At 40.9% G+C, this 23,321-nt stretch overlaps 1 protein-coding gene across 2 annotated transcripts; it reads left to right on the forward strand.

Annotated features, from left to right (window-relative positions):
- Nucleotides 1-3,754: 3,754 nt before the first annotated feature.
- LOC143569128 (uncharacterized) lies at nucleotides 3,755-7,945 on the forward strand. 2 transcript variants are annotated; one of them, XM_077055115.1, is made up of 10 exons: nucleotides 3,755-3,816; nucleotides 4,405-4,650; nucleotides 4,743-4,947; nucleotides 5,039-5,129; nucleotides 5,198-5,343; nucleotides 6,099-6,342; nucleotides 6,454-6,558; nucleotides 6,742-6,924; nucleotides 7,006-7,207; nucleotides 7,316-7,945. In XM_077055115.1, exons 2-10 carry the CDS (start codon nucleotides 4,419-4,421, stop codon nucleotides 7,801-7,803), a joined length of 1,896 nt encoding a protein of 631 aa, XP_076911230.1. In that variant the 5' UTR covers nucleotides 3,755-3,816; nucleotides 4,405-4,418; the 3' UTR covers nucleotides 7,804-7,945. The 2 variants fall into 2 exon arrangements, with proteins under 2 accessions (XP_076911230.1, XP_076911229.1); XM_077055114.1 differs by having other exon boundaries at nucleotides 3,759-3,816; nucleotides 4,402-4,650.
- Nucleotides 7,946-23,321: the final 15,376 nt, after the last annotated feature.

Consider the following 23,321-nt stretch of genomic DNA (forward strand, 5'->3'; position numbering starts at 1 on the left):
AATGTCGTCTTCGGTTTCTCTCTCATCAAGGACCTTGCCGCCGATGCCTCCGCCAATCACGGGAGCACCAAAGGCTGCTGCTTACGCCATTGGTTAACGCTAACAATGATGTTTCATCTATGTTTTCGCAGGTTAAGACATATATGGAGCAACAGAACAAGACCAACCAAAGGATCCTACGTGAGATCGAAGATATCAAGAAATCTAAGAGGCCAGCAGAGGATCTCACTCCTCTGATGACTAGGATGCTGGATTTCACAAGTCCAGGACCCCTGGCTCAGTTTCCGCAAGGATCATCCATCCTTCAACAAGGATCCATGGGTCCTCAGACTCAAGGATCCTCCATTAATATTTACCATTTATGTGGCTAAAATTAAGATTGTAAATTAACCTAATTGCAATATGATTCATTTTGTAATCTTTGTTGTTATTATTTCACGTCCTAGATCTTTCATTAATATTTACCATTTATGTGGCTAAAATTATCATTTTTTATTTATGATCATCTCAAGTATCATATTATGTTGGTTAAAGTTTAAACTGTGAAACCAAACTGGAACCAGGCCGTTAGTAACGATTCGGTTTCAACTTTCAATGGTTGAGTTTGGTTTTGGACGACAAAATCAGTATTAACGGTTGAATTCACAAGTTTAACTTAAAAACCATTAAAACCGATACTGAACACCCCTACGTAGCATATTACATTTTCTAAAATGAAAAAAAATTACAACAATATCATATCCAAATTAAAGAGAATAAAATACTTGTTTTTATGGTGTAATTTGTTTATAAAAATATTAATGTATGAAAAAGGCTATAGTCGTTTAAAAATCATGAGTGATAAGTTAGTTTACAAGTTAAATTAAAAACATAATATGGTTAAAGATGAGGGACCATACTTGTAAGTTGAATGGATTTTGTTTAAAAGACATGTTTACCCTTACTAACACATGTAACTCATGCTTTAAGTGTTGTAAATTACTTAAAAATTGGGTGTCTTAATTTGCACTTGTTTGGTGTATTATATATAGTATAGATATAGATTATCATTAAAACTTAATGTGATAATAATGTAGTTAATAACTAATTGTGCATTATTATATATGTACTTATTGTAGTTATTAAAGTATAATTATGATTAGCTAAAAGATCATAAACCTTTTGTATCTTCTAAGAATGGAAGAGTAATTTTACAAAATGTGAAGCTTAATCAACTTGTACCAAACGCTTTAAAGATGAATCGAGGGATTCCTAAATTACTTTTCCTATCCAATTATGAATTGTCATTTTAGTTCTTGCTATGGAATTATGAAATTACTTCATTGTCCATCACTCTTCCTTTATATATAGATATAGATATAGATATAGATATAGATATAGATATAGATATACATACAATTAATAAACCAGAAGAGGGGAATCTTGTGAGATCTCTTCGATTATTTATGAAGAAAAATCCGAAATTTGATTGGTTTCTAACATGCTACTTAACATCATGCATAGCTAAACAAACATTCTCCCGTATAACTTTTGAATATTTCATATTATGTGTTTTTATGGACAGACACATGACCAAAGCAAGTGTTTATATGGTTTTTGTAGTTAATTTAAATTCATTATTCGTTTTGTATTAAAGGATCATCCATCTACAATGGTCAACGAACGTAAGTATTGGTTAATAATGGTCAATAAGGACCATTAATAGTTAATTAGGGCTACATGGCTCGCTAGAGTTTATTACGACGTAATGTAACCCATTATATATGATATTAATCATCCAACATGCTTATTTGGGTCATGTTATGGTCGATAACTGGATATAGGGACAATTACGGTTAACTATACTTTCAAAATCAAGAGATATCCACTCTACCATCCTTTACTTTCTATCGACATGCAAGCGTAAAATTATAACTATAATTTTTTGTAACTTCTTTAATACGTCTCAATTCTAGTACTAAAATACCGTAAAATGTAACACACAATAAATATCATAGAAAACAACATTGCATGCTTCATTAAAGTTGAAATAGACAAATAAAAATCTTGTGTCTTATCAAAACTATTAATTATCAAGCTTGTATCTTGTTTACAACCCACTTTAAGGACCTGACCTGATCTAAACCTAAACCTTTTTTTTAATTATTACTTATGATAATTTATCATACTCCTGCTCCTAAACTACAAGTCATAAATATTTGCTCAGGATATAACCTCGGACCTTCACGTAATTGGTGCTCCTAGAGACTTTGCCTTTTGATACTAGGCCAATGGGCCACCAACCCCGATAGATTAATCTAAACTCGATTCTATTATTATTATTATTATTGTTATTATCTAGCAAACATTCTTTTAGTAACCTAGAATAATGCCATCTATCCTATTTTGTGTGGCCTCAAGTCTGAATTCGGCAAATTGTTACATGTACATTTAATATTATGTTTTTGAATTTTGAAAAAACTTTAGCACGGTTTTAATATATTTGTAACATTCTTCTAAACTTAGCGGGATTGGCGGCTAAAAATAATCTAAAATATTGTCTTGGGTTAATTTCATTATGTCAATTATTGAAAGATAAAATGTCTTTTAAGGTTAACACGTTTTGAGTCTTGACAATATCAACCACTTTCCCACTTTGTTTATTATATACATGACAAACATTATTCTCTAGGAATCCACTAATGTCATTAAAATTAATATTTTTAATATTCATTTCATCTTATTTACCATAAGTAAATTGAATGTTTTATGCCTTTAATACTTCATTACTATTGAAATTGGCCGGCTTGAGAGTTAACACATGCATGCACTCTTGACTGATATCGAATGGTAGACTCGTACGTGAGAATGCATAAAGAGTGAAAAAACAATCCATAGCTTACAAATTGTTTTAATTTTTATTCTTTATTTTAATTTACGTCTAGAGTGTTTGGTTACTTTAACTGAATTTGATATTTCTGTTACGTTTTCCTTTTTCATTTAACTTTCTAGACAATTTGTCGGCTTTGCAATTCAAAAGGGGTTGCGGCGCACCTTGTTGCATGTTTACTTGTCATTTGTTTGTAATCGTTTAGAGTTTAATGAGTTAATTGGATTTAAAATAATAATAAAGAAAAACCTATAAATAGAGGGTAATTTGTAATGTCTTCACAAAATTTTGATACGCACTCAAATGGTTTTATCTAAACGTTTGTTAAAACATATCTAGCCATTTCTCATTTTCGTTCAACGTCAAACTCTAATGCCGCATATACAATAATCCAATTAAGGAATAATGCATGTGATATGAATAAAGCCCAAAAAAATAAAATGTTTCAAGAATAATTTGTATTCTAAGTTCTAACTTCACAAAACATGTTCTTAATTCATTTCTTCTTTATAAAAGATCCCCAAGACCAAGACTTTATCCAATGGAAACAAGCATAAAAATTTCATAGAATCCAGCTTTTAAAGTGTGAATAAAGACTTATGGGTGGTCAATTAAAGACAGTCGGCCAATATTGTTTAACAGGTGGTTGTCTGAACTTTCAAGAAAACATCCAAATTAACTATAAAAATATTAAAATGGACTGCAAAACCAAAATAGATAAATAAATAATAATAATAATAAACAAAAAAAATGTTTAACAGATGGTTGTCTGTACTTAAAAAAAACCCTCCAGATCAACTATAAAAATATCAAAATGGACTGCAAAATAAATAATAATAATAATAATAATAATAATAATAATAATAATAATAGAAAATAAAGAAAAGGCCCTACAAATATCCATCTTTCAACTTCACAAACCCTCACATTCTCTCTCTGAATCTCCTGTAAGTATCAACTCATTCTTTGCACATTTATTAATTATTGATTTAACATAAACCTCCATTCTTGTTAAAAAAAAGCTGGTGTCTTGAAGCTATCAATATGTCATGGTTTTGAGTCACTGGTCTGGTCTTTGTTGTAATTTTGAGTCATGGTACACCAAGCTGAGCTATGGGCTTGAATCTTGTGTAACTATGGTGTCATAGGTTAGAGTCTTGGTGCAACCAACCTCCATTATTAAACTAAAGTTTTTAACTTTATAGTTATATCATGTGAATAAGATGCTAAAAGTTACCATGTCACATGCTAAATGTATATTTGTGTCACATTCAATAAAAAAGTAAAAAACAAAGAGAATGTATGCAAATGGGTAGGCCTGGGTAACGGGTCAGGTCGAACGGGTTTGGGTCCCGCGTCAAACGGGTTGATTCAAAAATGGTTAAATTGGTTCGGGTCAAAACGGGTTAGTTCAAAATATGGTTTTTGAAATTGGTATATTTTCTTGATAAAAACCCTTTGTTTTTTTATCTTGAATTGATTTTTTTTAATTGTTTGACCTGATTTGACTTTCTGTTTGCCTGTTGTAACAGTAGAAGTATAATCTCATATGGGATTCAACAATATGGAGAAATTTTCAGTTTTGTTGATGATGGTTATGATGTGGTGTTGGGCTTCAATGGCTGAAGCAGAGTATATGCTGTACAAAGATCCCAAACAACCGCTTAGTGTTCGAATAAACGACTTAATGAAGAGAATGACATTAGAGGAAAAGATTGGTCAAATGACTCAAATTGAAAGATCAGTTGCATCTAATGAGGTCATGAAGAAGTATTTTATAGGTATATACAAATCAATCAAACCAAATAATATAATATCATACATTTATCAGTTCTTTTCTTATGATAAAATATGTTGTAATTTCATTTCTTAGGGAGTGTGTTAAGTGGAGGAGGGAGTGTTCCATCTAAACAAGCAACGGCCGAGACATGGGTCAACATGGTCAACGACTTCCAAAACGGTTCGTTATCGACACGTTTAGGGATACCTTTAATATATGGGATTGATGCTGTTCATGGACATAATAATGTTTATAAAGCAACAATCTTTCCTCATAATGTTGGTCTTGGAGTTACCAGGTGAGTAAATATATTACAAGTAACCAATGCAAGCTTAAAAAATATAAATATATTTGATTGATATATACGCATGCTTACTAAATTTAAACAGGGATCCTATACTAGTTAAGAAGATCGGTGCTGCAACCGCACTTGAAGTTAGAGCAACCGGCATACAATATGCTTTTGCACCTTGTATTGCAGTAAGTAGATTATTTAAACTAATGAGTTGTTGTTAGTTTAATATGAATAATAAGTTGGACTTGAACAGGTATGTAGAGATCCGAGATGGGGTCGGTGTTATGAAAGCTATAGTGAAGATACCGAAATTGTAAGACTAATGACTGAAATCATACCGGGTTTACAAGGAGAGATCACCGATAAATCCAAAAAGGGTGCCCCTTTTGTTGATGGACAGTAAGTAATAATATGTGCTTATCATGTTTATGTGCCAGGATTACTAGTTTCTAGTTGCTTCTAGATATGGTGATTTTGACCCGTTTTCTTATAGACGGGTCAGGAGAAAAAGATTAGGAAAAAGGGAAACGGGTCAAAAGTCACACAGTGTAATTTTAACGCATAAAACCTCCTAAATAGCTTTATGCAAAACGAATAACAATAAACAAAAATCATATAAAACAATATAGTTTCTATATACATGTATTTTTAACATGATTGTTGTTTAAAAGAAATTTTTAACATGATTGTTGTTTAAAAGAAATTTGAAAACATGGACAAAAAGTGTTTTGGTCCGTATCAAAATTACTGGTATTTCGTATTCGGAGGCAACATAAGGGTAAAGGGTTGTGGACAAAAACAAGTGGCATGATTATTGGTTTTTTGTTATTGTTGTTACATTTTGAAAACTTAATTATTCTTGTCCTAATTGATAATTAGGTTTTTATTCTGGTCAACTGTTCTGTTTATGTTTGGCTGAGATGTTGATTGGCATAAATCATGGGTTCCACACTTCCACTAACTATACATTATAAATTACTAAAATTATATAACATATTGATTGTATCCTATCTAGATTTAACTTTGGACCCTTTAGAGTTTAGATCATCTTAGTATCAAAAAATCACTTTAAAAACACAACGTATTGACTTTAATAAGATGAAATACATTTAATTAAATTTGACATCCATTAATTTTTTATTTTTATTTTACAGACAAAAGATTGCAGCATGTGCTAAACATTACTTAGGTGATGGAGGAACTCACCTAGGAACAAATGAAGGCAACACAATATTAGACAGTAAAAAGTTTTTCAGTATACACATGCCAGCATACAATGATTCAGTCATTAAGGGTGTGTCCACCATTATGACCTCATATTCTAGCTGGAACGGGGTTAAAATGCACGCTAACCGTAACCTTGTTACCGGCTACCTCAAAAACAAACTCAAATTCAAAGTATATTCTCTCATACCGTTGAATTTAGATCTATCTGTCATAAAAGTGATGAAAACACTTTAAATAATAAAGATTAGTTTTTATTTTATTTTATTGTATTTTTAATTTCAGGGATTTGTGATATCAGACTGGGAAGGTATTGACAGGATCACCAATCCTTCACATGCTAATTACACATACTCCATATTAGCTGGAATTAATGCAGGCATTGACATGGTTTGTTTTCTTTCATTTTATATAATTATGAAAAATATCACAAAAATCAAACAATACTGAAACTTGAGTGGTTCATAGTTAGAAAAAAGTATGAGTGGCTTTATAAAACTTAGTTATTATTTCACAATTTTATCCTATCTTTTAATCTTATTGGCACACTAATGCATTGACGGAATACTGCAGATCATGGTCCCAATGAACTACAAAGAGTTCATTGACGGTTTGACTTACCTGGTCAAAAACAAATTTATACCCATGAGCCGAATAGACGATGCGGTTGAGAGAATCTTGAGGGTGAAGTTCACAATGGGTCTGTTTGAAAACCCCTTGGCTGATTACAGCATGACCAAGTACTTAGGATGTCAGGTAAGTCAAACTTTTTCGGGTTTGACCATATACGTTTGACCGTGATCAAGAGCCGTAATCTTGTTCTTATTTATTAAACAGGAGCATAGAGACCTAGCAAGGGAAGCAGTGAGGAAATCACTTGTGTTATTAAAGAATGGTAAATCTTCAACGCAGCCATTGCTACCACTTCCTAAAAGGACATCGAAGATATTAGTTGCGGGATCACATGCTAATAATATCGGTTATCAATGTGGCGGCTGGACTATTGAATGGCAAGGAGTTTCAGGCAATATTACTGATGGTATGAATATTAACATCACAAGTCATAACTCGTAAACTTTATAAGATGATAGTTTTAAGTCTGAGTTATAAGAAAATGGGTTGATTCGGGCCGATATCATTATTACAGGTACGACAATCCTATCTGCTGTGGAAAAAACTGTTGATCCAAACACTCAAGTAATCTACAACGAGAACCCGAACCAAGATTACTTAAAGTCAAACAACTTTGACTTTGCTATAATCGTGGTAGGCGAGCAACCATACGCAGAGACGTTCGGAGACAGTTCAAATCTTACAATCCCCGAGCCGGGCCCCAGCACTATTAAAAATGTATGTGGCTCGGTAAAATGTGTGGTGGTCTTAATCACTGGGCGACCGGTGGTGGTGCAGCCGTTTGTTGACACCATAGACGCACTTGTGGCCGCTTGGCTTCCTGGAACAGAAGGCCAAGGTGTCACAGATGTTTTGTTTGGTGATTACGGTTTCACTGGAAAGCTGGCGCGTACTTGGTTTAAGTCGGTTGACCAGCTACCCATGAATGTTGGGGACCCGCATTATGACCCGTTATACCAGTTTGGGTTCGGACTGACAACTGCACCGACCAAAACCACATAAACTTGTAATGTGTCACTTTTTGGTTGTAATCAAACACAGTGACTATTTGTTGTTAAATGCTAAGAATCCCTTGAGAATCATTTCTAATAATAGAAAAATGAAGATTTAGTATAGTATACATGGTTTGTATCATGTATGGCATGCAAACTACTAATTGTATCCAAACTATATAAAGGTTTCAACTTTCTAAGAAAGTTTGGTTGGTACCGATACCATATGTAGATGAACATTTCATAACCAGCACGAGTACCATACCGATATTGCTACCCACTTTTTCATAATTCGTTATCTGTATTTTTGGTAACGTTAACAGTACAATACCAATCTCATCCATGCATATATGTCATTCTCTGATCACATGTCACCAATTGGTCAGCAAATGGGAGACATGATAAATCCCTAAGACTACCCGTTATGGGCGTTAAAATGGCAAGGCCAAAGCCACATCATCCGCTAAAAACCAAAACGAGCTTGGAAAAGCTTGGCGCTAAAATGGAAAACGCCAACGCATTACCATAGAAATTGTATCAATGAGATGAGGTCCACCAAAATCAGTGAATCACATTTTTTTAACTTTTAGTCAAACCACAACATATTTATATTATTTATATATAATTTTAAGTATATCAGGTTATAATCTCATTAGCAGTGTGTAGAACTGATAACGATAATTTTTATGTTAAATATAGATATAGATCATTAGTATTGCGCTGCTACTGAATTTGTTGATCTTGATGTTTTTGGTTACAACATTTTGATATCTAATTCTAGTCTGTTGCATATCCTGTTTTTATGTAATTATCTTTTTAATACGTTAAACCGAGAAGTGAAATGTGCCTGGTAGATAAAACCCTCACAAACAGTAACATCTTGTATAATGTAGTTCTTTTAGCATTTGAAGAAACACAGATCCACTCCCCGGGTATGGGTCTTGGATCCGATGAGTCAACAGGGTAGGATACGGTTAACTGCCAAACGATATGAACCTACTTGCCTAAAGTCCAGTGACGAACACCTGCAAAACAAACACCGTGAGCTCGTTACGGGAAGGACAAGAGGGGGAGGGGGGGTCTTCCCGTAACCACCATCCGGCGTGAGAATAAGTATTGTTCTGTAAAAGATAAGCACTTAAGTAAATTGAGAGAGTACAGTGGGAGCGAATGAATACCTCATGATGGTTGAGAGAGTATTTATAGCCGAAGGGTGTGGGAAGGTGATTGGGGCCAGCTGTCCTTTAAGAAGATGCCTGCATAACCGTCTGGACACGTGTCCTTATGTGATAGGTTCATCCTATACGTTGCATGTGCATGCATAACAACCTGGACACGTGTCTTTTTCCCATTGACTAATGGGGGAATATTGGCCATGTGCACGGTTATAACGTCCTTGCCACTTGTCATCAATTGACTGGCCGGGGGCTCACGTATCGCCCAAGAAAGCATCTTGGTAAATCTTCTAGAAGGCAATCATGTGTTGACAGCTGTCCCGGAGCATTTACCTCGTGGTTATTTATGCGAAAGGATAGCTCTTCCCGCGGATGACCTTTGAGGGTGCTGTGGTGTTTCTGCATGCGCTATGAGGGTGTTTCTTCCTCAGATGATTATGCGGATGGTTTATATGTCCCGCGGGTGACTTATGAGGGACTTCTGATTGACCCGCGGGTAGTCCTTAAGGGTATTTGGGTCTTTTTGGTACCCTACCTCTATAAGTCCCCCCCCCCCCCCAGTCTAGTGTTTCTTCCGTGTGAAGTATTTTATGCGGGTGAAATTCTGGACTTATTGTGGATTTGGGGGTTTTTGACTTGCCAGCTGGTGAAAAATATCTTTTGTTGGTTGTGGATAATGATAAAAAGGACAAGTTGGCCACTCGCAGGCGCGTGTGCAGGTGACAGGACGTTTATGACGGCTGTAACTGTACCCGACTGTTCAACTTTTTCCCTTTTTTGAATTTCCCGCGTGACGTGGCAGTTATCTACTGGGTTGCCTTTTCTCTCTCTACTGTCTGTATCCCATCGCATTAATTGCGGTGGGTATAAATACGTGGAATTAACTTCTTTTGGAAGTTTTATCGTCTTTGCATTCTGATTATTTTCCTTCTATCTTTCTTTGAAATTCTCTGCATATTCCTTTGATTTTACTATCGTACCAGACATTTTCCTTTAAGACTAGCACGATGGCAGAGGTTGATGAGATAGAAGTACAATGGGACCATGGTGAATACCAAAAGCTTATTGAAACTTATGGTATTCCGTCAGAATGGGAACCGGAGTTCCCATCTGCCGGTTCCATTGCCAGTTTCCCTCCTCCTGGGAAGATGGCATTATATGCGGATTACTTTGTTTTGGGAAACTTCCGTCTTCCTGTCACGAAGTTTTTTATGAAGGTAGTGAAGGCGTTTGGGATTCACTTGTCCCAACTTCATCCCCGTGCTGTCATGCGAATTTGCCATTTCGAGTTCGTATGCATGGCTCAAGGGATGGTACCACGGCTGGACCGTTTCGCTGTTTTCTACAAGATGACCCGTCGGAATGGGTGGTTTTCTTGTCATTGTCGACTGACAGGGCGTTTGGTCAAGAGGTTGAGACGATATCCAAGGAATGGAAAAGGAAGTTTTTCTGGATATCAGAAAACGTGGTGCCGGACACCATGGTTCGTCGGCTAGGCAACGAGCCATTGATTGATCTTACTCCAGCTGCCCACGAGAACCGTGATTGGGTTCAGAAGCTGACTGTCCCGCTAACACCAATGCGGGTGCTTCCTGAGGAGGCCCTTGTCTGGGCGGGAATGAGCCGTCTATGGCCTGCTCACGATATGGAGCTTGTTTTCGTCGAACCGAACGGCCGTAAGTTTTATTGGTTTTTCTTTATGTGATCTTCCAAAGTTTCTGTTACTTTAATTCCTACATTTGTCTTTTAGATTTCGGATCTATGCTTAACGCCTTGTATGACGACAAGGGGTGTGTTGGGAAAACTATCCGTGACGTTAAGCAAGTGTTTGTCATGGAGAGGAATGCAAAATATTTCCTCTTTCCTGTGAGTGTGCGGGCCGAGCCAGTTGTCTTGGATAATATCTTTGAAACAGGTGCGTACATCTTGAACCCTCCGCCTCTTAATATGCTGACCTCCGATGGGATAATTGTCATCCCAAGTGACGATTCTAATATTCTTGAGGGGGAAAGCTCAGATGATGCCACTGAAGTTTCATCTGTCTCTCATCTGTTGGCAGAACTCTACCGGAAGAGGTCCTTCCATGCGTTGCAGGTGAGTGATGCGGGTACTAGCGCTGCGGACGCCGGGAAGGAGCCGAAAACAAAGAAACGCCGGACACATCGTCCGAGGAAACCACTACCACCCAGCCTTTCAGAGCGACTGGGGACCGTGACCGGTAAGTTCGTATATGTTAGCTTTTGTTATATAAGACAATGAGATCTGACTTTGATTATGCTATGCAGATCCGTCCATCGTTAAGGGTCACGCGTTTGGTAGGCTATCAACGCCGAAACCAAATGTTGAAAAGCAACCGTTGCCTCCTCGGAGAAAGAAACAGAGAAGTCTGTTACCCCTCCTGTTGGAACGACTGTGGAGGGGTCTAGCGTTCAACCGGCGACTACTGGGCCATTAGATTACCTTTTTCAAGGTGGGGATGTTGCTAGTTTTCAACATGATAACCCTGAGGTTACCGCTGAGGGCTTCAGGGTTAATGAATCTCCCCTCAGATCCGCCTCTCAATTTTATTCTACTTCTTTGCCTTTTATGCCGGGTGAGGAAGGAGAATTCCATTTTGGACCATCTGTCCATGAGATTGGGGGAGGTTCTTTGCAGAATATTTCCCCGCAGACTTCCTCCTCCCCTATCCGTCTTGGGACTTCAAGTTCTCAATTTTTTGGGAATGTTCAATTAGGAGGAGACTATGATTTGTTTGTCCCGCCTTAGGACATTGTCAATGGGTCGCGAGTTACGGACCCAAAAATGTGTATGAGTTTTGTCGAACACTGCATGCCACCCGCTGAGATAGCGTATCAGAAGACTCGCTCCCGCCAAGATCTTCATACTAACTTAGCCATTTCTTTGACTAAAAGCTTAGCTTGTAGTCAAGAGTTCTTGCGGGAGTGGAGAACAATGGGTGGGAGGCTTGGTTCGGCTTCCGAGGCCGTGAAGGCTGCGGAAAGAGAAGCTGAGGAGCAGCGAAATGCAGCAGTTGCGGTAAAATGGAAGCGGGTCGATGCTGAGGCTGCACTCAAGCTAGAGAAAGACCTAAGTGCTGCTGCTGCCAAGAGTTGGAAAGAGGCCTGTTAAAGGTCTAATGCCACTCTTGAAGCTTACCGAGCTGAGACTCAAAGGAAGAAGGACGAATTGTCGAGGGCACAGGATGAATTGTCTCAACAAAATGTCTGAATCCAAGAGCTCGAGGAAGCTTTGAAATTGCAAGGGGAGCAGGATGAGTTGAAAGATAAGACGATTGTTGACATGCAGTCTGCGTATGATTCCCTCTTGCAATCTCAAGCTGAGACAGAGAACCGCGCTTCCACCGAAATGCAAGAACTGCGCAACAGGGCGGAACGCGCAAAGCGGGAGAGGCAATATTTTCTTGATCGTGGCCTTGACTCTGTAAGTGTTCTTCGCGTACATTTTATTTTGTGTGTGTTTGATCTTATGATGTTAACAAGTCTCGTTCGCAGGTCATCCGCCATATCAAGAGGAGTACGGAGCTTACCGATTGCTTCGTGAACCTGACTTCTGCTTCGGAAGGCGTTGGCCGGGTGAAAGGTTTTGATGAGGGATTGGCGTTTACCCAATCCGGACAACCTATCGAGAGTCACCCGCTCTATGGCCTCGACGCGAAGCAGGAGTTGGATATGCGGGTTCAAGAGTATGATAACCTTGTCTTCCCGTTACAGAATATGCTTCCGGAATTTGCTTCATCCGAAGACGGTGTGAAGCAATTACGGGTATACATTGATGACGAATCTGATGATGATGACCCTGATGATGACAAGGCGGAATACGAGGCTCATACTGCTAACCCTTAGGTTATGTGTAGGCTCTAGAATTTACACTTGTAATTTCTTTTCATGTTTTTGTAATCACTGTTTTTTGATATTAATGAAAAAGAATTTCATGCACGCATTATCTCTTGTGGAATATTTTTCTTTGAATTTTGAATTTGTGCAAGTTGGGTAGATAATACTGATGATGTGGCGGAGAGAGGTTTTTAGCCGGTGGCTGACAGGACGTGTAAAACGCCTGTTTTGACAGCCTGTAAGCACTTGTTTTCGAATCTCCCGCCTGACGTGTCAGTCATCCTGTGGCCCAGAATTTCTCTTTCTTCTGTTAGTCTGACAGTCGCATTAATTTTGATGGGTATAAATAGGCCTTGAAGTCTTCGATCCATTCTTATCACTTACATATTTTCTCTCTTACTCATATCAAAGAACTTCTTCTTTCTGATATTTGTTTTACATATTTTCCATAAAAATGGCTGCCCAGAAGAAAAATCCTCCCTCTATTACTGAAGTCGGGTGTGATATCAAAGTGGAAGACTTCGAGGACGTAAAAAACGTGTACGGCTTCCCTCCGGAATGGGAAGCCGAACGTCCGTCACGAGGGGCTATTGCAACGGAGCCCCCGGCGAAGAAAATGGCCATCTACGTGGACCATTTTACCACAGGTAACTTTCGCTTGCCTGTGACAAAGTTCGTTCGATCTATAATGAGGGCCTATGGGCTCCGTCTGTCCCAGATTCACCGTTTGGGATGTTGAGGATTCGTCATTTCGAGTTCTGTTGTCAATCTCACAACTATGACCCGTCCGTTAATATGTTCGCCGTTTTCTACAAGATGACATACCGTGAAGAGTGGTATAGTTTCGCTACCACCGGTAAAGGTTCCGTTGGCTTTGAGTGGCTCCGAAGCCTTCATGGGTGGAAATCCAAATTCTTTTGGATTCGCGATGGTTTATGCGAGGATGAGTCGGTTGTGTCCGTTTCCTGCTTTGGAACCCTACTATGAGAACACTGCCGGAGGTAAGTTGATACTTGTGCTTATCAGGGCTTTTTCGTTCTGTTATTTAAACTTTTACACTGGTTGCAGGTGAAGGTATAGTTTTGTCCACTTTGTTGGACAAGTGGGGGGCATGATGGTGCGCCGCCCCATTGCCCGACATGACGTGCCATTTTTAGAGCGCACGCGGGACAACTTCCTGTTTTCCACCACCCTCACCCCGGAGCCCATTGTCTCTGAGGCAATGTATGCACAAGGTGAGGAATTTGTCAAGAAGTGCGAAGGTATTTCCCAACCTCGCCCTGCAACCGCCGTTACTTCAAGCGGAGTGATCGTATTTTTGTCATCTAGCGAAGAGTCGTCACTCTGTGAAGGAGGGTTACCACTTAGTGCTACTAATCCTTCTCCCTCTTCTGCAGGTTTGACCCGCAAGCCAGATTTGAAGGCCACCACCGACCCATCAACTGGTGAGGGAGGTGGTCCTCAGACCGTTGAGGGCGAACCTCAGGTAACGGAGGCGGAGGGCTCTAAGGCTGTTGGTAAGCGAAAAGCGCAGCCTGCCGACGCCGCGCCTCCTAAAAAGAAGAAGAAGAAGGAAAAGAAAACCGAGGTTCTGGACCTAGGTGCCCGCCTTCGAGAACTTGCTGCCTGGGATGTTTCCAAGGGTAAGCTTTAAACCTTTATGATAGTTCTTCCATTTATTTCTTCTTGGTAACTTGACGATTTTCATTGTTTGGAATACTCCAGGTTTGGAGGATTCTGTTGCTACCAAACCCCTAACTCCACCGACCTCACCGATCAATTTGTCAGATTCTTCTCCGATTAGGGAGAAAGAGGTTGGTGGGGTTGATCAATTCCACGCATCTCCACCCACGATGAGCATGATTTCCAAAAACAGGGTGGGGTTAATGTGTTTAGACATAGAGGGCAAACTTCTTCTTCTCAAGTAGGTGAAGACACTGCTCCGCATCATCCCCGATGGACGTTACGGCGGAAATCGGTGCTGAATGATGCGGACGTTTTCCAGGAATATCTCGACGAGAGTCTCCCCCTGCAGAGAGGGAACAACAACGTCGCCGCTTCCGCAAAGATCTGTTCGACTCCAACTCGTATCACGTGGCGAACGCTGTGTCTACCAATCAGGAACTTCGCCGGGATTGGTTAGCTATGAATTATGAGTTGGAGGAAACCGAGCGGAACTTGCTTGATGCCAAGAAGGAGGCTCTCAAAGCATTAACTGATGCTCGAGACAGTCATCGAGCTATGGAAGTGGCGAAGGCCGAACAACTTGCTGCTGAGAAAGCTAAGGTCGCTCTTCAGAAACAGCTGGATGACCAAGCGGAGCTGATTAGGACCCTTCAAGCCGATTCAGCAGCTAAGGACAAGCGCTTATCTGACCTTAATTCTAAGAGTCGAGACCAAGCGCTGGAGCGTGCTAAGCACAAAATGGATCTCATCCGGGCTCAGGTGGATAAGAAGTGGCTTCTGTCAACAGCTATTCCCAAGGTACGAAGTCTGTTTGACTTGATCAGTTCAGATGTGTATGAGCTTACATCTGTTTGTCGTGCTTAACAGGTTATTGCTGAGATTCGGAACAGTGATGATCTCGGGAATTGCGTTGCGATACTCGTCCGTGCTTCCGAGCAAGCCGACCGACAAATGGGCTTTGAAGAAGGATATGAATTTGGCTCCGCGGGCCGGATTCCGGAGGAGCATGTGTTAGCCGGCAAGGATACTGCCTCTATCCTTATCGATAAAACCACGGAGTTTGATACTCTGAAATTTTCCCTCTCCAACCATATATCAGAGCTTGCGGACAAAGAAGATGCTATAGATCAATTAAAGAATTTGTTGAACCTTGATGACGGAGAAGCGGAAGCTGATGCCACCACGGAAGAAGATGCTACCCCATAGGTGTATAGGTTCTTATTGTAAATCCTCTTTCTGCTTGTAATCTCATTTGACTATCCAATAAGAAGTCTTGTTTTATTCCGGTGCACTTTGTTTTATGTACCATAATATAAGTGTCTATCCGGGACTTCGTTTGCGTCAATAAAAGATTACAACTTATCAAAATAGTGCATAACTATCATAAGTTTCTTACTAGGCATAAGCCGTCAAAGGAAATTATACAATTACTGAACAATGTGGGCGCGCAGGCCGAAAATAAAAGACAACTAGGAGCACTACATGTAGCATTTCCTTAATTGTGCTGCATTCCACATCCGAGGAATTTCGGTCCCATCTAATTTCTCCAACTTGTAGGCACCTTTGGATAGCACTTGCTTGATTTTATAAGGTCCTTCCCAAGTTGGAGCTAACTTGCCCGGAGGCTCCCGTCCTGATGCCTCGTTGTTGTGGAAGACAAAATCTCCCGCATCGAATTCGCATATTTGGACCTGCGAGTTGTAGTATTTTTGAAGCTGTCTTTTGTAATTGTGCTCGCGAATCGATGCTGATTCTCGTCTTTCCTCGAGCAAATCGAGATTCATCCGGAGTTCACGGTCGTTATCGTTGATTAACAGGACCCTCGCGGATGGGATCCTGATTTCTGCCGGAATCATGGCTTCAGTGCCATAGGTTAGGCTAAACGGCGTTTCTGAATTACTAGAGTTTTTCTGGGTGCGAAAGGCCCAAAGTACACGGGGTAACTCGTCAACCCAACCAGTCCGTTTAGTACCCAACCTCGCCTTAATTCCTTCCTTGATAGTTCGGTTGGTCCTTTCGACTTGACCATTTGCTTGCGGGTGAGCTACAGATGTGAAGACTTGGGTTACCTGGAGTTCTCTTAACCATTCTTGTAGTCCGCTATCAGCAAATTGGGTCCCATTGTCACTTACCAACTGTTGCGGGAGGCCAAACCGGCAAATGATGAATTCCCACAGGAATTTCTTAACATTTGATGCCGTTATTGAGGCGACTGGTTTGGCTTCTACCCATTTGGTGAAGTAATCAATGGCCACTATCAGGAACTTGACTCGTCCCGGGGCTTCTAGGAAAGGTCCCATAATATCAATAGCCCATTTTTGGAACGGCCACGCAGAAGTGACCAGGATCAGTTCGTTTTTAGGACGCAGGGTATTGGGGGCATGGCGTTGGCAAGAATCGCACTTTCTGATTTCTTGTACAGCGTCCAAATGCATGCCGGGCCAATAGTATCCCGCGTTCATAATTTTCGCAACTGTCATTCTTGGCCCCGCGTGTAGTCCGCAGATACCCTCATGAATTTCTCGAATTAGGTAATTTGCATCCTCTGCGTCTACACATCGTAACAGCGGGCCGAGGAATGATCTCCGGTACAAAATGCCATCAGTCATCTGGTAGTTTAAAGCTTTGTGCTTGATCTTCCGAGCCTCAGCTTTTCCTGCCGGGAGTGCTCCGGAAGATAAGTAAGCTTTGATGGGTGTCATCCAGGACTCGACACCGGTCTGGATTACCAGGACTTGATTTTGGTGAACGGATGGATGATCCAATACTTCTACTCGAATATCTTTAGCGAAATGCTCGAAATTCGTTGAAGCTAGTTTGCTAAGGGCGTCCGCCTATTTGTTTTCGCTCCTCTTAATGTGAACAACATTGAAAGAGTTGAATTGGCGGATCAAGACCTTTGCTTGGGACAAATAGGAGGCCATAACGTCGTTCTTGGCTTCATATGTTCCATTTATTTGTCCCGCAATTAGCATGGAATCCACCCGCGCTTCCAAATGTTTTGCCCCGTGCTTTTTCGCTTTCCGCAGGCCTGCCAAGAAGGCTTCGTACTCCGCCTCATTGTTGGTGCTTTTGATGTCCAACTTGATGGCGTATGTAAATTCATGCCCCTCGGGGTTGACCAGCCTTAAGTCTACGCCCGATCCTTCACTGCTTGAAGCTCCGTCCGTAAACAATGACCAGACTTGTCCTTGTTCCGGAGGTGCTTGGGGTTGTTGTTCGATCATACATTCTTGTTCTTTGTGTTGCGGAACTTCTGTGACGAAGTCCGCCAGCACTTGCCCCTTGATTACCGGTCTTGGTTTATACTCCATTAAATATTCACCTAATTCAATGGCCCACTTTGCCAGCCGACCGGACAATTCAGGCTTACTCAACACGTTCTTAAGTTTGTACCCGGTTAACACATTTATAGGGTGGCCCTGGAAATATCTGCGGAGTCATCTGGCTGCATAGATCAGCGCCAATACCAGCTTTTCCAACATTGAATATCTTGTTTCCGGGTCCGATAATGTTCTACTAACGTAATAGATTGGAGTTTGGACATTTTTCCTATCAGTTAATAGAACAGCCCCCACAGCAATGTCAGATGCCGACAACTATAGTGTTAATGGTTCACCCGCGTATGGAGCAGTTAACGTGGGTAATTCTATTAAACACTTCTTGACTTCTTGGAACGTGTGCTCGGCTTCTGGGGTCCATCTGATCTGTGCCTTTTTAAGGCAATTTCTCAGAGTTGAAATGAACGGATAAGATTTAGCAGCGTGTTTTTCCAAAAACCTATTTAATGCTACTAATCTCCCGTTAAGTGTTTGGACCTCTATGAGGGATGCGGGGGATGGCATGCGGGCTACTGCTTGTATCTTGTCTAGATTAGCTTTGAAACCCGTGCCTGTAACGATTACCCTGAGGAACTTCCCTTCCTCCATTCCGAAGGAACACTTTGCCGGATTGAGTTTCATGTTGATACTTCTCAGTGTTTTGAAAGTTTCTTCTATGTCCCTCAGCATTTGAACTTCTTCGATGCTTTTGATTACTAAATCGTCCATGTAAACTTCAAGATTTCGACTTATCTGACCTTTGAAGGCTTGATCCATCAGCCTTTGATACGTGGCCCCCACGTTTTTTAATCCGAAAGGCATCATTCTGTAGCAGAATTTGCCTTGGTCGGTGCGGAACGTTGTCTTGTCTTCGTCACCAGCCGCCATATGAATCTGGTGATACCCTTTGTAGGCATCAAGGAAGCACTTGAATTCGAATGGGGCCACCACATCTACCTTTAAGTCAATTTCCTGAAGTGGGTAACAATCTTTCGGACATGCCTTGTTTAGATCTTTGTAACCTATACACATCCTCCACGTTCCATTACTTTTTGGGACCATCACCGGGTTTGCCACCCATGTTTGGTACTTGATTTCTCGGATGATTCCGGCGTGAAGAAGGTCTTGTACTTTCTCGTTCATGGCTTTTGTCTTTTCGGGGCCCATTTTTCGCTTCTTTTGCACAATTGGGGTGATTAACGGATTCACCTTCAATTTGTGTTCTGAAATGTTCCGCGGGACACCAGTCATGTGTAACATCCTAAAATTTTAATGTTGATTAAAGGAAGTTATGTTTAGTGATTTTGCGTTATTAATTAATATCGAGTAAGGAGCGGACCATGGACTTGGATTAATTGAGATGGGTTAAAAGAGAATGGGCCTTGGATCAATGGGATTTCAGGGATATAAATATCCCCTAAACCCAAAATATCTTTCATTCCATTTATTTCTAACACACTCCAAAACACACACACACCACACAACTTCGCCGGCGGCTGGGAAGAGGGAAGAACCGGGCAGATCCGAGAGAGAGAGAGAGAGAGAGATTAGTTGTGATAACAAGTAAACAAGATCCAAACAAGCTCAAAAAGGTATGATTCTTGATCTTTGAAGTTTAAAGATCCAAGCGTTTTAGTGTATAAACGACCGAAAATGGTCGGGAAGCGTAGTGGGTGATATTGAACCATAGCAAGGGTGTTAAAAACGCTCGAAATGCTGGACAGAAACCAAACAGCGGCTGTCTGGGCAACTTCGCCTGCATCTGGGCAACTTCGCCTTCAAAGCGATAACTTCGCCTTCAAAGCGATAACTTCGCCTGGGGCCAAGTTCGCCTAATTGATAACTTCGCTTACGGCTAAGTTCGCCTAATTGATAACTTCGATTACGGCTAAGTTCGCCTGATGACAACTTCGCCTAGAGCTAAGTTCGCCTGAGGCTTAACTTCGCCTAAAGCCAAGTTCGCCTGATGACAACTTCGCCTAAAGCTAAGTTCGCCTAAGGTTTAACTTCGCCTAAAGCTAAGTTCGCCTAAGGTTTAACTTCGCCTAAAGCCAAGTTCGATTAGAAAATAAATTAAAAACCTAATGAAAAATGTGTTAAGACAGTTAATGGAAATAAAATTTTTCCAAGCTGACCTGGCAGCTCGACCCCAGCCAGGGGCTCTGCCCCTTAGACCCTGCTAGGGGCTGCCGCCCCTAGACCCCGCTGCCAGGGGCGCTGCCCCCGGACCCCCGTTCGTTGTGGGTAGTAGTTAAGACTGGAAAGATGATAAGAGTAGTGATAGTTGTTTGATACGTGTACTTGTTATACAGTCAGCCGTGTGCAACTGAAGAAAGGGATTACGATTAACGGTGAACGTAACCGTGTTCAGGTGAGTTTCTAGCCCCATTTATGTGTTATGTTTTCGGGGCTGTGTGCATACTCAATATGTTTGTTAATACGCTTATCCTAAGAGGTAAGTGTATGCCTTATGTGAATGATATGATATGTATGAATGATTGCTTGATGGTACGTGAACGATATTCGGATATTGCACGTACTGTCAGGTTGTAACGCTATGTGTAAGGTAAGTATGATATGTATGCTTATGTGTATGAACGTGATAAAGTTAATAAAAGAAGGAAATGACGGTTGCATGGTTGTATGGTTACGAAAAGGGTACCGAGCCCTAATAATACTTGAGGTATGATGTATGGTTGTATGGTAACGAAGAGGGAATCGAACCCTACTAATATTCGAGAACTAGGGAACCGAACCCTACTAATATTCGAGGAAAGAGGGAAACCGAGCCCTAATAATACTCGTGGAAAGAGGGAAACCGAGCCCTAATAATACTCGCGGAAAGAGGGTACCGAGCCCTAATAATACTCGAGGAAGGAGGGTACCGAGCCCTAATAATACTCGAGGAAGGAGGGTACCGAGCCCTAATAATACTCGAGGAATATAGGGCGTAATGCTCTTTATAACGTAAGATATGAAGGTAAGTTAATACAAAAGAAAGAATGAAAGTATGAAAGGATGAAAGTATGAAAGTATGAAAGTATGAAAGTATGAATGAAAGAATATAAGTTTATGTGTATTGTATAGTGTATGATTAACTAGAACTCACTCAGCGTAGCTGACTTTTAGTATGCACGCAGGTGAGTAGGATGAGGCGGCTTGCTTGAGGAGACACGTGGCATTGAACAAGAGTCTGGCATCTGAAGACGTATGATGTTTTAATTTTAATGCTTTAATGTTGAAAGACAAAGGATGTTTTGAGACAAGTTATGAATTATGTAATGTTTTATGAAAGTTTTATATTCCGCGTAAATGTTTTAGTTAACTCTGATATTTAGAACTGTGTTTATGAGTAAATCCAACACGAAAGTAGGGCTACCGGTAACGGGGCCTTACATCATGTCCGCGGGTTGCCATGCGAAAATGTCGATATTCTTTGTCAATAATTGTTTCAGAAAAGTTCGGACGATTTCATAGATAGCCGGACCAATTACTACGGTTTGGTCGGGAAATTTCTTGTTGAGGATCCACTTCTCTGGTTCAGTCCTCTGGCTTTGTTTGGAAACTTTGCTCGGTCTTGAACTTTCAGCTGTGTAGCAATGTCGGTTAACCTGGATTATTGCTACGCCAGTGCGGGTTGGGACCCCTACTGCTCCGTGAGCTGTGGACGGATGTGCATTGAAGTCACCAATTGCCTCCCGTCCGAGGATAATATCATGCTTGGACCTTTCCGGTAAAACTAAGAATTCAACCTCTTCGGTTCGTGAATCACTAAGTGTAACCGGGAAAGTAATGACACCCCGCGGGTGCAGAATTTCCCCACCAAACCCAGAGACGGGTGCGTGAATAGGTCGTAATCGTTCTTTATACTCTTCTTCAAGCTGTTCAAAGCACTTTTCATACATAATGTCGGATGTACTACCGGTGTCGAAGAACACATATTGCGACCGGTAGTGTCCGAACAAGGCAGTAATTATCAAAGGGTTCTTGTTACATGGTCCTCCTTTGATACGAGGAAAAAATGGCTGGCTCATTTTTCCACTCTTCGTCCTCAAGTTCTTTTCTCTTCCCGCTGGTCTGCTGACCTCCGTGAATCATATGAACGTTCAGATCCTTTATTTGCCTTTTTGACGGGCCCTGGTTGTCCTTTGCGGGAGATTTGCCACCCCCTGCCTTTGCGCCTTTGACCAAGTGTTCCAATTTTCCATTTCTCACTTCTGCCTAGATTTCGTTTCTTAAGGCTACACATTCATTTGTGTTATGTCCAATGTCTTCATGATATGAGCAGTGTTTGTTTTTGTCAAGAAATGACTTCCTCAGTATTGGTTGAGGTTTGCGGAAGGTTAGGTTCTCGGTCGTGAGGATTTCTGATGGAGATTTTGACAGCTGGTTACAACTGTTATTGGAAGAACGTGCGGGAAAATTGCGTTTGTTCTTATTGCTAATCAATGATCTCGCATCAAACTGCTTTGGTGCTTCTGTACTTGGTTGCAGTCTAGACCAAATTGGCCCCTTGGCCTGTCTATTTGGTCTTGGGGTTTGGAATTCGACTCTTGGCACTTGTTTTTGAGTACCGGATCCCAAGGTTTTCCTAGTTCTTGCGAATAGCTTGGCTGACGTCATGTTTCGTCCCAAGATTTGGGCATACCATCTCTTCCGGTTAGAGTACGAATCAGGGCGTCACTATTTACATTCTTTCGAAATGCTCCTCTCAGTATGTCTTCACTGACTCCGCCAATATTAAGGCTCTCATTATTGAAACAAGTAATGAAATCCTCAATGGATTCGTTATTTCGCCTTACTACATCAAGTATTTCAGACGGGTCACGAGTGTGTTTCTTTTGTTGACTAAAGTGTTGGGAAAACTTTGCTACGAAGTCTTTCCAACTCTTTATGTGTCCGCAAGGTAATTTTTCAAACCATTCTCGCGCAGCTCCAGTAAATGTCAATGCGAACATATGGCACCAGTACGGAAGAGTCCAACCACTGACTCCTCCAACCGCTTCGAACCTTAGCAAGTGATCACTGGGGTCCGTCATCCCGTTATATGTCCCAACGGATGTTGGTATTTTCGCGTTTATCGGGAACAGAGCTGTCACGATGGCCGGAATGAACTTGGATTTTTCTGTGAATGACGATGGGCGGTATGGTTTGGAGAAGTCGTGTTCCGCATTGCTGTAATACTCTGCGTGGCGAAGAGCCGATCGCGGGTAACTAGCCTCTCCAAATGGAAGAAAACGGTTGTCTCCGCTGTAATAACTACCTCCTAGATGATATGTTGAGTCGTGTCCGTCTAGTTCTTCTTCGTAAGACGGTACTCGCATATTTATGCGGGGGCGAGGACGTAACCTCGGGATTTCCTTCTGGTATTGCTCTTCTGGATGACTGTACTGAATATAACTTCCTCTTATTGGAGGAGAAATAGATCTCCTAGGAGGGTCATTATAACTTAGGGTACGGGCGTGAAGTCGCTCATTACGTACCCTTCGCCCA

This window comes from Bidens hawaiensis, unplaced genomic scaffold (assembly GCF_021521415.1).
Source record: "Bidens hawaiensis isolate Kalapana, Puna unplaced genomic scaffold, B.hawaiensis_p1.1 tig00024338_1, whole genome shotgun sequence".
NCBI lineage: Eukaryota > Viridiplantae > Streptophyta > Magnoliopsida > Asterales > Asteraceae > Bidens > Bidens hawaiensis.

Coding starts and splice junctions, on each gene's coding strand:
- LOC143569128 (XM_077055115.1), top strand. CDS start 4,419: ATGGGATTCAACAATATGGAGAAATTTTCAGTTTTGTTGATGATGGTT. Junction 4,651..4,742: donor CATGAAGAAGTATTTTATAG/GTATATACAAAT, acceptor TTCATTTCTTAG/GGAGTGTGTTAAGTGGAGGA. Junction 6,925..7,005: donor CCAAGTACTTAGGATGTCAG/GTAAGTCAAACT, acceptor TTTATTAAACAG/GAGCATAGAGACCTAGCAAG.